General features: G+C 41.3%; 1 protein-coding gene and 1 long non-coding RNA gene across 2 annotated transcripts; one reads left to right on the forward strand and one right to left on the reverse strand.

The window, feature by feature from the left end:
- Positions 1-1,233: 1,233 nt before the first annotated feature.
- On the reverse strand, positions 1,234-4,751 carry il12ba (interleukin 12Ba). Its single transcript, XM_057042823.1, has 8 exons — positions 3,979-4,751; positions 3,798-3,879; positions 3,415-3,708; positions 3,206-3,311; positions 2,865-3,106; positions 2,614-2,786; positions 2,381-2,502; positions 1,234-2,065 (listed from the first exon to the last, which is right to left on the reverse strand). The coding sequence occupies exons 1-8, from the start codon at positions 3,994-3,996 to the stop codon at positions 2,023-2,025; spliced, it is 1,080 nt and encodes a 359-aa protein (XP_056898803.1). The 5' UTR covers positions 3,997-4,751; the 3' UTR covers positions 1,234-2,022.
- A 519-nt stretch (positions 4,752-5,270) lies between these two features.
- LOC130531081 (uncharacterized) lies at positions 5,271-6,998 on the forward strand. The gene is made up of 3 exons (XR_008952009.1): positions 5,271-5,410; positions 5,496-6,304; positions 6,422-6,998. It is a non-coding gene; the product is annotated as an uncharacterized LOC130531081 (long non-coding RNA).
- The last annotated feature ends 7,260 nt before the right edge of the window (positions 6,999-14,258 follow it).

Here is a 14,258-nt window from a genome sequence, read left to right on the forward strand (position 1 = left end):
GCCCGCAAAAAAAACCACACTAAAAACAAATACATAAAAGAAAGACAAAAATCATTGCTGTTGAAAAGTAAACAACGTTCCTGTTCTAAATAAATACAGCTACGTGCACACTTTTTTGCAGGAAATTGGAAGTAATTATTGATCGAACCACTTGACCCGCATTAAGGAAAGCGTTTGAGTGTGTTTAAATGCTGCCATCTAGCGGCCGTAATGTCACATCACAAGAGTAAATGTGCATAGTTGAGCTTCAGTGTTCCTATTAGCGAGCCAAGAAAATCTAAATAAACGCCCAGATTACAAACCCTATGTAAAATATTGTAGAATATGTAAAAAAAATACATAAATAATTTTCTATAAATATGACCTTTTATATAAAAGCATTAGGTATTGATTATTTAGGGTTACCCCCCCCCCCCCTTTTTTCAAAGAATATTATAGCAATATCTTAAATTTCCTTTATTCATGCAAGAATCTCATTATATTAAAATCTGGAGACCATAATTTACATTTAGTAACATAATCATGACTTTCACTCACTCTATTAGGTATGTCACACAAATAAAATGTTGAAATCAAGGTTGAAATTGAAGTAACGCTGAATTCAATGCCTTCTGAAAATTATTTACTGTGGCGTGGTGTCCTGAATATCTTTGAGTTATAAACTACAAATACTTAAAAAATAAATATTATAATGAGATTTATGCCACCGATGTCTCTCATTGCAGGACTCACCAGTAGATGATGTCTTTCGCGTCTGACATTCTACATTGAAGGAAGTGGAAGAACAAATGCGGAGACAAATCCCATAATTTTGTCATATTCAACAGTAAAAATAATCAAAGGTCAGAGGTCTCAGAGCTAATAATGTGCCACATGTTAGCCTCTGAAAGTGATTAAATCCCTTTAAGCTCTTCTGCATTTCAACAGGGAAGTGAAGGTTCACCACAATCTTGTGACCATGGTATAGATCAATACTGGAAATATCATCTGTAGATCTATTGTTGTCTGTCAGGGCTTTTACATTTGGATTTTCAGTAATTAAACAAGCGATGGAGATAAACTGTCATTAAATGTGATTCAAAAAAGGGGTTATTTACCCCACATTGGGAATTTTTTCTTGTCACAGCAGAAGAGAACATTTCAGATGGCATGTATCAATACTGCAAAGAACAAAAAATGTAGAACTGACACCACAAAAAAAGCCTATAATACAAAATAAACAATACAATAGAGCATGCTTCATGTTTTAATTCAAACACAAACTCTACAGTTACAGGACACGATAATGATTAAAATAAGGTTTGCTGTGAAGGAGGTCAGCAGTTGTCTTTGACAAATTAAAGACCCAATCAAGGGAATATGGCTGGGATGCCCTTATTTCAAGCACTGGACTTACACATCCAGGGAGGGAAAGGAGACACTTCCTGTCAGGTGAAAAGGTTACTGGCACCCATGGAGGATCAGATCAGCGTGCACCACGCAAGAGTAGGAGAGCAGAGCAACATCAGCCTAAAACAGTGTGTGTTAATTAGCACGGAAGGAAATGCCACACATGCCTGATCGATTACGTCTATGACTGGATACAAGAAGGGCTGAGTAGTTTGTGACTAGGAATTTCCACCAAAGAGACGCAATGTCACCTAACTGGTTTGGGAAAAGCAGATGACATTTAATTTGTTTGTTGAACAAACAGAACTGACTGCTGAGGTTTCCCTTCTCCGAGGAGCGAACGTGATTGTAGCAGATAATGGGAAAATGTGGTTCGGGAGAAACTTTTGTACAAAATTTCCATTAAGGGCCTGTTCCTGTTCCTATTTCTAATTATGACTGGGTAAAGGACGCAGCTGCTGAATGTGAAAGGAAAGAGAATCTGAAGTCACATGTTTGTGTTAGTGATGAGGCAACATCACTCGTGAGAAATTCGCTTCTCTGTTAAATCAGGATTTAAAAGAAAACAAACAAGGAACATAAAGAAAGAGAACAGGTTCTAAAATGAGAGTTGAGCTGTTGGAGTCTTCTGAATCATGCTTTAGTTGTTTTTTTGCTCCTTTTTCCACTCCTCAATCTGCAACAGTAAGCAGGCAGAAAGACGGATTATTCTGGAACGCTGCACATCTCACCCATTTATTCCAAGACACTCTGTCAAAACTTAGACAGAACATTTCTGACACCCTGAAGCAATCAGAAAAGGACTTTACATCAAATGTGTTCAAATTAAGTAATTCTACAAAAAAAAACCCTGATAGAGATTCCATTCACAAGCTATTAGACAGTCAGAAGAAACAAAAAACATATAGGTTTCAATCCTCCATCATATTTAGGGTGCAGAACATTTAAAAAAAAAAAGTGAAAGTAAATGTCATCAAATAGCACTACTGACCTGAGGAAGCTCCACTCGCCCCACTGGGAGATGCAGAGGGCATCCTTGGCTCGAACACAAACGACCATGATCCTCCGCTTCACTTGGTGCTGGTAGATGTCTGGAGAGCTGACTGTCAACGTCTAAGATGAAAAACAAGACCTCAGTTCAGTTCTGCGTCCTTTATCCACCGTCCCTCAAATTCTGGTGACTTTTTGCCATTTGTCCAGTCTTTCTATTGCTGTTAGGCCCACCTTTGTGACCCTGGTCTGAGTGCAGGGGTGATCACATGTTCTGCAGGATTTCCTCAGCTGTCTAATCTGGAAAGTAAGTGGGAAGTAGGAGAACGGTGTGTTCCAGGAGCTCGGGTAGCTCCACGCCACCATCGTAGCGTTGACTTTTCTGATGATGACCTTGTCGGGTTTTACTGTGAAACGGCAGCAGGGTCAACGTGGGCGTAAAGAAAACCATAGAAAGAGAACACCTGGTCCCAGAAATCTCCCACCTATGTCGGATAGGAAGAAACGGCTGGAATAAGTCTGCATCAGGAAGTGCTTGGAGCTCACGTGGACGTCGATGTGGATCGGCTGGCTCTCCTCAGCGTAAGGGCAGTGCTGCTCATCCTTGCACCACATCCCACCATCGCCGTCGTCCACTGAGCAGGTGACCTTCCTCTGACCCGAGGAGCAGGACCAGTGCCTCCCACTGGCGTCCACTGAGCAGGCCGGGAGGCTGCCGTCAGCGGCACTGCAGAAGATGGAAATCATTGGAGAATCCTGACTGTGATTGTGTGGGAAGTACTAAGAGAGCCATTGTAAGAGGGTTGAAGATAAATAGTCCACCTACCGCTGAGCTGTGATAAATGCAACTTTGCCAACAAGAATTGCGTGCCAGGACCAAGAGCAGCGAAAGTCACCGTTGAAATTATTTGCAGAGCAGCTTAAATATTGACCTGGTAACACATAACCAATCACTGGAGTTTTGACAAGCTGAAATTTGAGTTTTTATCTTTGTGAGCCTTATCCACTGCGGCTGTGACACGAATATCAGCCTACCTTGGTCGTTTTTTAGAAGAATCTTTTTTCTAGTGTCATTGTCCTCTTTGATGAGGACCACAGTGTAATTAAGGAGCGACCCGGTCTGGCTGTGGCAGGTGTAGTTGCCCCCTCCCAAGCTTTCCTCCAGATCCACCACATACAAGTTGCCTCTCTGTGTTTCCATCACTCCATTATTCTTCCAAAAAATATCCACGTCCTCTGGGCTCCCTCCCACAAGCTCCCCCTCTGGGGTGGACGTGAGGCAGCTCAGCAGCAGTTGGCCACTGCTCCCGTCCGTCTGCACCACCAAAACTGGCAAGAGGACCCACCGCAATGAAAAAGTGTTTAGAAGCTGTTTTCTTGCACCCGCAGCCTAGAATGTGTTTGAAAATCTGACGTACTGTGTGGCAGCAAAGTCCAGGCATCTATAGAGTTTTGGTTAGTGCCTCTTAGGAATATGCAGATTATGGTGAATATAAGTAACTAGTCAACACACAACACAGGAGGGACAAATATTAGCTACTATTAACAGCAGTGTTGGATATAAAGATAGAGAGCAGCTCGCAGTCTGTTGTAACCTACCTTGTTGTGATTCCCCATGACTGCCGGAGGTTCTGAGGTTGTTTGTCTTTTATGCAAGTGACAAGGAGAGGGATGAAAAAACCCTTCAGCTATCTTTGAGGAAGTTCACTGAAGCCCTTCACCTCCAGGCCACACTGTGATGTGACTGTCATTGTCTTCAGGATCCTTAAAGGTCAAATGTGTCGCCAGAAGTCATCTAAATGTTAAACATCGAGGTCAAATGTGGCTATTTCTTTTTAAATAGATCAATGAAAGGTTGTATTACTCGTTGACTTTCACAGTTTTAGGAATATTTTCAGTACCTGTTCAAAGCCGTGTCTGTGGAAATTTGCAAACCTCTGGGTATTTCCCATCATGACATGATTATGATTGTTTTGTTTACAGTTTTAAAACAATATCAACTCACACAAATGTACAGAGAATGTAAAAGCTTTACAGGCTGATTTACACAGCATTCAAACTGAACAACTTTCAAATGTTGAGGTTATTACAGTAAAATGATTAGAATATTTTATGCAATTATGTCTTTACTTTACCTTTAAAGAATACATATTTTGTATTTTATTTTCCATTTTCCCCACTGGTGCCCTCTTATGTATAATAAAATGATACTATAATTTTATAGCTGTGTTATTGTGGAACTGTTTTACAGATGCAAGAAAGTGCTGTGTTTGTCCATAACCACAGAACTTTCTAATTAGAGGGTCTGTAATGGACCGAAGCGGGATTGATGGATGGATGGAAGGATGGAGCTTGACGCTTGACGGTGCAATAATAAAAATAGACAATAGGTGGCAGAAAATCCATTCAAACCGAAAAAATGTTGCTCTGACCACATCCCTACATATATATATATTATATTATTTATCTCACCTTGATTTTAACAGGAAGATCACGAGAGAAAAGACAACACTGAATTTAAAAAAAACATAAACAACTATTAGTATAGATAGAGAGAAAGGAAATCAAAATGTACAACAGTGATCTGGAGACTTGCAGTTTGTCTTTAAACAGATCTCTTCCATCACTTGGATGGGGGTTAGGGTTAGGGTTAGGGTTAAGGTTAGGGTTAGGGTTAGAAAATATAGAATGTCAGAGAGGATCCAATCCATTAAGGTCACGCTTGCAGGTCATTTTATAGCGGGGTCAGCAGCAAGTCTTGAACTCTGACTACAAATCTGAAAGGATATGATTGGAGTCAATAAAATGTGTCAACTTTGTGAACTAATCTCTCTAAGACATTGGCCAGGCAAGACTGGATATACCGGTATGCTTTGTTCCTTTTGTACTCGGAAATCGGAATTCCCAAGTCAGAAGTTTCAGCTGGAATACGCCAAGAGGGAAAAAAAGGCAACGTTTGTGTTTCCTCCTCACCCACCATGTTTAAAAGTTGCAGGACTGCTTGTCCGGAATTCATTTATATTTGGACAAGGTAAGCGTGCGAATTGCTTTCGTGGAGATTGTCATCTTGTTTTCCGACTTTGTAACCGAAAAGTTGGCTCTGATGTCATTCCCAGGTCCGATTTCCGTGGTAAATGGAAGGCAGCAATAAGCCTGTAGGACTGGAGTTAGAATGGGAGCCACCTTTGAAAAGAGGGAAGATCAGCTAATTGTGTTGCAAGATGAGCTCACAATGAATACCCGTGAATGTAGTATTTTTAAACAATTTAAGGAGCATTTACATGAATGCGACATGCGCAATAATGCAGTGCAATTTATCATCTCACAGCAGCCTAATAATTATGCGGTCAAGGTTTGCAGCCTTGGCCATAACAGACATAATATACGTACCATTATGAAAGGAAATAAACTCATATGCATGCATGTGATTCTCTCCATATTTACAATTGTGTACACAAAATGAATCCACTAGATGTCTTTAGAGGGTAATAAATACTGAAATATGATGAAAATTGTCAGAAGCTAAAACAAATTCTTCCATTTCTCAGATTCTCCTGGCACGATCAGCTCAGATACATGTGTTGATGTGGATTCCTTGGATTGAAGACAGTGTAAAATTATGGCTGGTGTCCTTGCTGGAGCATCAACTTTGACGGTCCGCAGCTGTTGAAACTCGCAGGGCTTTGAACAAGATCTGAGGATTTGTTCTGGAATGTCTTCCAGATGCCCCTTAAACAGCTGGAATGAAATCAGTGCCATGATCTCATCTGCGTGAGGAAACATGTAGGCAGACAAAGGGGACACAGAGAAGGCAGCGATGATGTGAATGTGGGTGAAATGTAGGGAGACGAGGAGGAAATCTGAGGGTAGAGATATGCTGAAGTCCTGGATCCTGCACCCTGAGCCACAGCTGTCAGAACACACTGTGAGCAGCACCAGATTTAAGAGAAATCTTTGGCCTCTTGCTTGCTTTGGGAGGCTTTTTATTTATATCTGTGTCAGTGTTCATCTCATCTCTCCTTAAATCTGCATGTATTCACAGGGGCTTCGAGGGAGCTTTCTGCGACTGTGATTTCAATAAAATCACACACAGCAATAAAGACTGGAAGGTGATCGTGAACATTAGAATACGCACAGCGATTATTCTTTGATTATTCTGGGTTTCAACTTGCCAAAACGGGGGAGAGAACTTAAACCAGAAGTTCGGTGAGTTCAGTAAGTTTTAATGAGACTGTCTCGGCAGACGGAGACGTGTTAATGAAGCCAGGATGCTGCGCTCTCTATCGGTCTCCCCCAGGAAAATGCAAGCCGCCGCCACTCTGTTTATCGTCCGCTCTCAGGAAAAACAGGGCCAGTGAGGGGTAGCCTGCTGCAACGGGAGACGAGGTGGGGTGAGGAGGTATTCTCTCAGTGCCTCAAAGAGTTTGACTCTGACTTGATACAAAAAGAAAAAGCCACCAAAAAATGATAATACTGGAAAAGAGGCATGGAACTTCCTCAAAGATCAATGCTAGATGGGCTTATGTGGCGTCACAAAGGAGGGTTTTGAGTGTGCCAGGATCCTAAAGTAGAAGTGATGATTTTCTGAATCGAAAGGTAGAAGGGAACAATCACTCGGGTAACGCCAGAAAGTGTTTTGGTCATTGATTTTCCTATTGAACACTGAGAATGAGGGCGTTATTGAGAAGACTGAGACCCTTTTGGTACAAAGCTGCTGGGCGAAGTTATTCAGGCGGATCGATCTTCGATAATAATCTTTTTTTGATTCATTTGGGTTGGAGGAGGAGGCATGAGGGGAAGTTTCATCGCACGTCGGTGTTTTAATGCGCCTGCATTTCGATTTGAAATAGTGAGCAGAGTCGAGCAGGCATCGGTCCGTGGGTGGCTCTCTAATATAAATCCAGTCTGTTGTTGTTTCAGTCTGATGTTTTCAGACAGTCTCGCGAGGTCAGATCTGTTTGTGTGGGTGCCTGAAGAGAACTCTAAAACTAATAGAGGACAAATATGCACAGCGCCTCACCGGTTGTTTCCCTCGCTGTGTTATTTTCAGCATCAGCGTGTAACAATGGCTTCAGCTGCCCGAACACAGTCTGAATTTGCCTTGAGTGATTTCACCTTTGAACTCACTCTTATCTCTGAGAGTTTGGCACAGTGCTGAGCGCCGCATTAAGTGTCACACCCACTTTCCCCTCCACTAACTATTTTGTGTCTTACCATACTGATGTCCTCAGACTGGCACAGGGTGAAAGACTGGGTTCTTTAAGGGCATCCAGCCAGGAGGCCATTTTCTATGGGAACAAAGCCAAATCCCTTCAAATCCGCTTCAGTGTGGTATACATTAGTGGTAGCAGGTTACTTTATACATGTGCAGGCTGGGTAATGAAAGAGTGTGTCCTGTCCTTTACACCGGACACAGCCTTTTAACCTCCTACACAGCTGATTTAAATCTAAGCAAATCTCCTCCAGAGCCTCGAATCGATTGGAATTCTTTTTCTGACGGCACAGTCGTGACCCACAGAGACCCACACTTGCACACACTCATAAATATATTAACTTCAAATAGACAGAACTAATGAAATCACTACCCATCCTTCACACTGTTGTACGGAAATATTGCAATTAATCTGGGAATGAAGTGGACCACAGAAAAGAAAAGGGCAGACTCAGAGATTACCTGCTACACATGGTTTATACTAAGACAAGACGCAGAAGCTCCTTTTCCACATTTTTTCAGTAAGTGCTTCGGTGTGCACGTCAGTTATGTCCACATTAATACTTTCACCATGGTAACGCTAATCCAGACTTGATCGGCTGATGGTCGTTATCTGTAAAAAATGTTTAAATAAATAAATAAAAGAAATCATGAATTGGGAATTTAAGAAGTGTTGATAACATGAATAAGTACAAACATTTCCTGCCAGTCTTGTCTGTTAGTTTTGCTGTCGACACTAGATTTGCATTTAATTAAAGCGTGCTGGATCGGCGAAGCATTTCAGGGTAATCTGGGTGGTGCTGAACGACATGACCAAGGTAATGGATCGTTTCAGTCCGGTTCTGTCAGAGAGGCTTATGGGTAGAGAGGCATATCTGTGATGCTGTGCCACTAGTATGTTAGATGACTGCCCCATCAAAAGCAGGATCTGCATTTTTTGCCCCTGTTTATACAGCTTGTCCAAAGGTACACATAAAAGTCACTCGTTCTACAACACAAATAACAGGGATGAAAAAAGAACAACAGTACTGGGGCCTGCAGGAAACATTGTTTACATCAATGTTCTCTGTTGAGACATAAAAGAAAATTAACCTTCCTTTGATTAAATAAATCTGATCCAACTTATATGAACTCCACCACCGCAAAACAGCGATGCGCTAGAATGTGTGCTCTCCTTTAACCGATGAATGTGAAACCAGCTGCTCCGTGTCAAAATCTATCATGCATCGCTGTGTTATAACACATCTGCCAAGTGCCGAGCGAATCCACACAGTGTTCACTGACCTGATGACTGAATCATCCAACTATTCAAGGTTTGCGGTCCGTTTTGTAGCATAGCAGCTTCAGAAAGCTTAGATGCGTTGCTGGATATGGGTAGAAAATTATTTTTTAAACAAAGACTTGCCTCTGCTGGTCCTGGGCACTGAGCTGTGCAGATCTTGCAAATGGTCACGGTCAGCAGAGGGAGAAATCACACGATCGTATGTCATGACAGAATCAGCTCCTTCGTGAATTTCCACACTGGTATGGGGGACAAAAGTATTTTAAAGAAAGGATGGCTTTTATTTTGAAAAAGTTAGATTGTATTTTCCACAATTAGAATGCTGAAGTCAACACCACAAATCAAAAATGTTCCCATGGTCATAACTCATCAAGGGCTCTATGATTCCTAGTGAAATTAGTTTATTGTTTGAAACATTTTTTAAAATATTTATTTACAAGGTTTTTTTCAACCTTCCTTCCCTACAATTTCATTGCCCCCCGTTCAATGTCTTCAAAAGTTGAATTCAAATGAATATGTATTTTCAATTGTACGGAGTTCCAGGTTCTACTTTCTGGAGGTCAGCACTTGACCCCAACATCCATTCTTTTGTCCAACCCATCAAGCTAAAGCTGCTGTGTACTTCAGTCACATCTGTAAAATGCATTTTTAGCCTATAAGCTAACACTTACATAGCGCAGAACCAATCCACTATTGGTTTTTGCAACTGATGGGTTAAACCTGATTGTCTGACTTTGTGCGTAGAGATTTTTGAGTCTATGCCCAAGTTCAAAACCCAGTGTCACGGTTTACGTATAAGGAACATCGGGTTTGCTTTAGGACATTACCAGTGACACGTTCTCTGAACTGGAACGTAAACTCTGGTCTCCTGGGTTAGCCGTGGCTTCCATCACCAGGAATATTGCTGACGTAACGGCCTTGGCCGGTTCTGTTCGGCGTCCCGTTTAAGACAGGATGTGAAATATTGTTTGGTTTTCATCTAAGACCTGTGTTTGCACATTCTTCGAGCCTGACTGGGAATGTTTAAGAAGATCTTTGGTGTCGCTCCAAGGCCATGCATGACACATAGAGTATCAGGTGACCCAGTTTTGAGGAGCTATGCAGCTCCGTCTTTCATAGCACTTCACCATCATCACCACGACCTGCTTCCAGACTGGAGCACCTGCAATTACAAGCTCATAGATGCGACGCACATTATATAAAATCTTTTATTTAAATACAGTTGGTAACACTTAAATGTAAAGTGATTTCGATTCCCCCCCCCTTCCTTTTTACAGTGACATTTGACCTACTTGTCTTCCTGCGATATTGCGGCTGTCACGGCTGACATCAGGGAGAGGCTTCCTGTTTAATCTGTGCTATTTATTTAGCACCATCTTTGAGGAATCCTCCACCCAAAACACATTTAATCACTTGTCTCCAGCAGTTTATGGTCACCATTATAGAATATCGCTTAAGCATTCAAAAAATAAAACTGTTTAAAATGGAAATTGCCTCGGCATTGGTGGGATGTGAATGCTGATGATTAGGGCTGATGATTAGGGAAGGCAGGGAAAATGAAATGTGCGGGGGGCAAAAGTAAAAGGCCTTGAACGTTCAATCTCTTTATTATCACTCCCACTCGCAGGTTCAGAGGGATTTGGTTTTGTCTAAATATTCCCATTAATATGCAGGTGAGCGCGCAGGTGGGTGGTAGTCAATTATCCCTTTGATTTGCATTTTGTAAACAATACGTCAGAGATGGCAGCAAAGATGGTGAGCAATCAGATTTTCTAATTATATCGACTGTCTTCCAGAACACAGTGCTTATAGAAGAGAGTCTGCGAATGCATCTTTCAGTTAAAGGCAGAATATTTGAAGCTGCATTATTCATCACTCCACATCTTCGCACACAGCTGAGGAAATGGATTTCCATCACTTGCTGCTTGAAAAAGGAGCCATTTGTAGACGGAGTGGGTTTGAAACTACGTCTGGATGTATGTGTTACACTTTAAAAAAGAAAATTCCAACTGGATAGGGATACTACTGACATGCCAAGTTTTGTCAGGATTTTGGTCAGTTTAACTGTCACCATAGCGATTGTTCTGTTGAGGAATTTTTCATGGTTCTTTTGAGTCCTGTACCCTCTGCTTGTCTTGCTTCCTCGTGCTCTTTTGGGCTAGAACGTCTGGCTAAAATGTCAGCATTATCCGACATTGTTTCCTTGTTTCTGTTCCGCGTTCTCTCCCTCTATGCTGTTGGTTCTCTTTGTGAGCTTTGATTTAGAGTTTGTATTTGATAAGTTGGTTAACATGAATTAAAACACATATAAACAACATAAAAAAGACATTTATTTATGATATATAATTTTTTGTTGAGCTGATTAAAATTAGAGGCCTTGTGTTTGAAGCCCTGGGTTTTTCATTTTGCTTCCATTCCAAAACTTTTCATCTTTTTATGACCATGTTTCCTATCTAAGATGGTTCCAGTTTAACTGAATTCCAGAGAGAGGGAGAAGGAACACAGTGAGGAGTGAGAATGAATGAGTCTGACTGACTGTTTTAATACCAGAGAAGTTATACAGTCGGACAAATATGAAGACGAGAGCCAGATGCAGAGCATGTGACGACGTTCCTGACTGGAGGAGAGCCTTTGTCAAAGAATGATGACCTGCTGATGGATGGAGTTATCCAGATTCTATTTGGTTGTCCATGTCAGACAGTCATCCCAAACCCTCCTGTTTAACTCCAAAACTGCCTCTTTAGAGAGATTGATCAATAGTTATGGTCTGATGGAACAAAGTTCATCTCTGGATTGAAGTTAAAAGTTGAATTACTTCAATGAATCAATATAAATATCCAATTCTCAGCACTATTAGTGAAACACCTGGTTAATGATCTTCTTTGAGAGCAGCTAGGTGCCACAGAAATTTAAAGGAAACCAAAAATGAATAAAAAAAATATGCAAATTCTCAAAACATGTGAAAAGGCACAGGTGGAAAACAAACTACAGAAAAAATAGTAGACCACTGTAAACAAACCTGTAAACAAACAGCAGGCAAAAAAGTTGCAAACTCTGTCACAACAATGTCCCAACAGTGGAACGTGTTTTCTCGTGTAGCTCTATTTGTGTATGTATGAAAAAACTATATCAACTACTGAGAAGCAAAGCATGGAGCAAACATCCTGAAGATAAGCCGGAAAAACCATTGAGAAAAACAATGTATGCAAAACTGTCAAAAGAGAGAAGAGTTGTGAAATGGAGGAAAAGGGAGCCGTTGTTAATGTAAGAAGTATTTGGAGGAGTGTTTTGTTGGCAGTGGCTCCTTTGTTCTGGTGATGTGATTTTAGTCATTATATCGTGAGACAGTGTAATATACAATACATAAATCTAAGTTTAAAAGCTTTTGGTATGGTGTTATGGAAATGGTTGGATAGTCTTACACCTTTATTTCTCTATATCTGAGTATTTTAAATGAAATATGTGGAGCCTTGTGGTTCTGCTGTCACTTGAAGCCCATTAACACCAGCTCACACATTGTGGAGATCATCACAAAAGCAGCGTGACTAATGGCGCATCCGTAATGCCAGCTCTCATAATTTGACCTTTCTTTTGGAAGAAGCCACTCTTGTCTTCTTTAATCGTCGCTGTGCCTTTTAAGACATCCTGTAATCAACAGGGCCGGTGCACGTCTTCGCCTTAGCCTCTGCTCTCTGTGTGCATCCAGGTGGGCATGGCAACCGAGCAGAACAGTGATGCAGGAGAGCATCACAGAAAAGACTGAGTCATTCTCATCCGCAGCCCAATGTGCAAGTCAATTTAAGGAAAAGAAAAGCTCGGAGAAGACTTTGTCTCTCCCTCCAGAAAAGCCACTTTTGATCAAATCACATTTAGGAGCATTTATGGAAAGACCACTTCAATGTAGACGTAAAGTAATAAAGCAATAACGGTGAATCAGTATAAGACACAAATATTTGTTTCCTGCATAGTAACAAGAGTTTGAACAGCAAAAATAAGTTCTGAACAAGACTGTGAAAAAAGGTATCAGATCTATAATTACATGGTAGGTAGGACATGATGTACTGTAGTCCAAAACCACAATAGCACATGGTGTAATGTCATAAGAGTATCTGCATAACTGACACAAATGGATCTCTACATGATGAAAGTCACAGAATTTCATAAGGGACAAACTACAGAAAAGAGCAGTTTGCAGAACTCAAATTGGAGCTCAGATGTAGGTTTGATCCTCGGTTTTATCTCTTGATTTACTTTCCTCTCCTTTGATCTTGACTATTTTACCCTGCAGCGTTTATCACAGATCGGAACCCACACACTGAGGGTTCACAGTGGGGACAACGTGCACAGTGATGGATGGACCTTTACTAAGGAGGAATGTGCATTTGTCTTCTTTATGGCATTTATGTGAGAGGAGTGTGGTTCTGAGGTGTAGGCTGGCATCTACTGTAATTCACAAAAGAGTCTGTGAAGATGGGCGGTCGATCTGATAAACTTTGCGCTAGACAAAACCAGATCCACGCCTAGGCTCACCGCCTGTTCAAACTCGCGCAAAAGCTGACAGTCCTGTCGGCACCTCCCCAGCGAGATTCTCCCACACCGTTTCAAAAGACAACACACAAGATTCAAAAGAGATGTGACTGTGTTTTCAACAGATTTGTCCACAGGCCTTCACACACCATCAACACATGGTTATCTTTACAAAGCCCATGACAACAGCAGCCATTCCTCCTACTGCCTTAGCAACAGCTAACAGGTACGTGAACCAAACAGCCCCATCACAAGGCAGCTGTGCCCAAAATGGTCTTTTCTGCCAGTACACACTAATGCTGACCACACTAAAGAGGGATATTTATTTTGATATTGTTGATCACATTAACAGCACAGAATTCCTTAAAGTGGGCAAAACAAATGAAAGACTTTGCAGTTCTGTTCTCTTACACCTTTTTATTTGAGTCACCTCAAAATAGTCTGTGTTTTCAGTCATTACTGTGGTTAACTGTACCACTAAATTTATGCAGAAAACAGCAGGACTGAGGCTGATTCCCATCATTAAAGATCCCTTTGAAACACTGGCGAGCGTTAGAAAATAAAACACGCCACCCACAGGCACCCAACTTTCCTTTAAAAATCAAGTCTAAAGCATCTATGATGATCAACCTTCTCCCACAAAGTTTAGAGGATTTCAAAAGTTTGCCTTGCTGCAAATGTCTGGACTTTGCTCGTTATAGACAGAAAGAAATATGAAATAGGAATGTGAGTCATCTCTGGCTGCCTTTGCTCAACACCTGCAGGAAGTGAGATAGCATGTGGCTGAAGAGCATCTCCAAATGTAATTACCGGAGCACTGAATGGGGACGTCACTCATGCATACATATTTTTAATTTG

The sequence above is a fragment of the Takifugu flavidus genome, chromosome 9, assembly GCF_003711565.1.
Source record: "Takifugu flavidus isolate HTHZ2018 chromosome 9, ASM371156v2, whole genome shotgun sequence".
Classification (NCBI taxonomy): domain Eukaryota; kingdom Metazoa; phylum Chordata; class Actinopteri; order Tetraodontiformes; family Tetraodontidae; genus Takifugu; species Takifugu flavidus.

What these genes read in the sequence shown, in the direction of transcription:
- il12ba (XM_057042823.1), bottom strand. An exon ending in TTTCTTCCTATCCGACATAG is followed by an intron (nt 2,787 to 2,864) that starts GTGGGAGATTTC and finishes GCCGTTTCACAG; the next exon opens with TAAAACCCGACAAGGTCATC. An exon ending in CTCAGACCAGGGTCACAAAG is followed by an intron (nt 2,503 to 2,613) that starts GTGGGCCTAACA and finishes TTTTCATCTTAG; the next exon opens with ACGTTGACAGTCAGCTCTCC.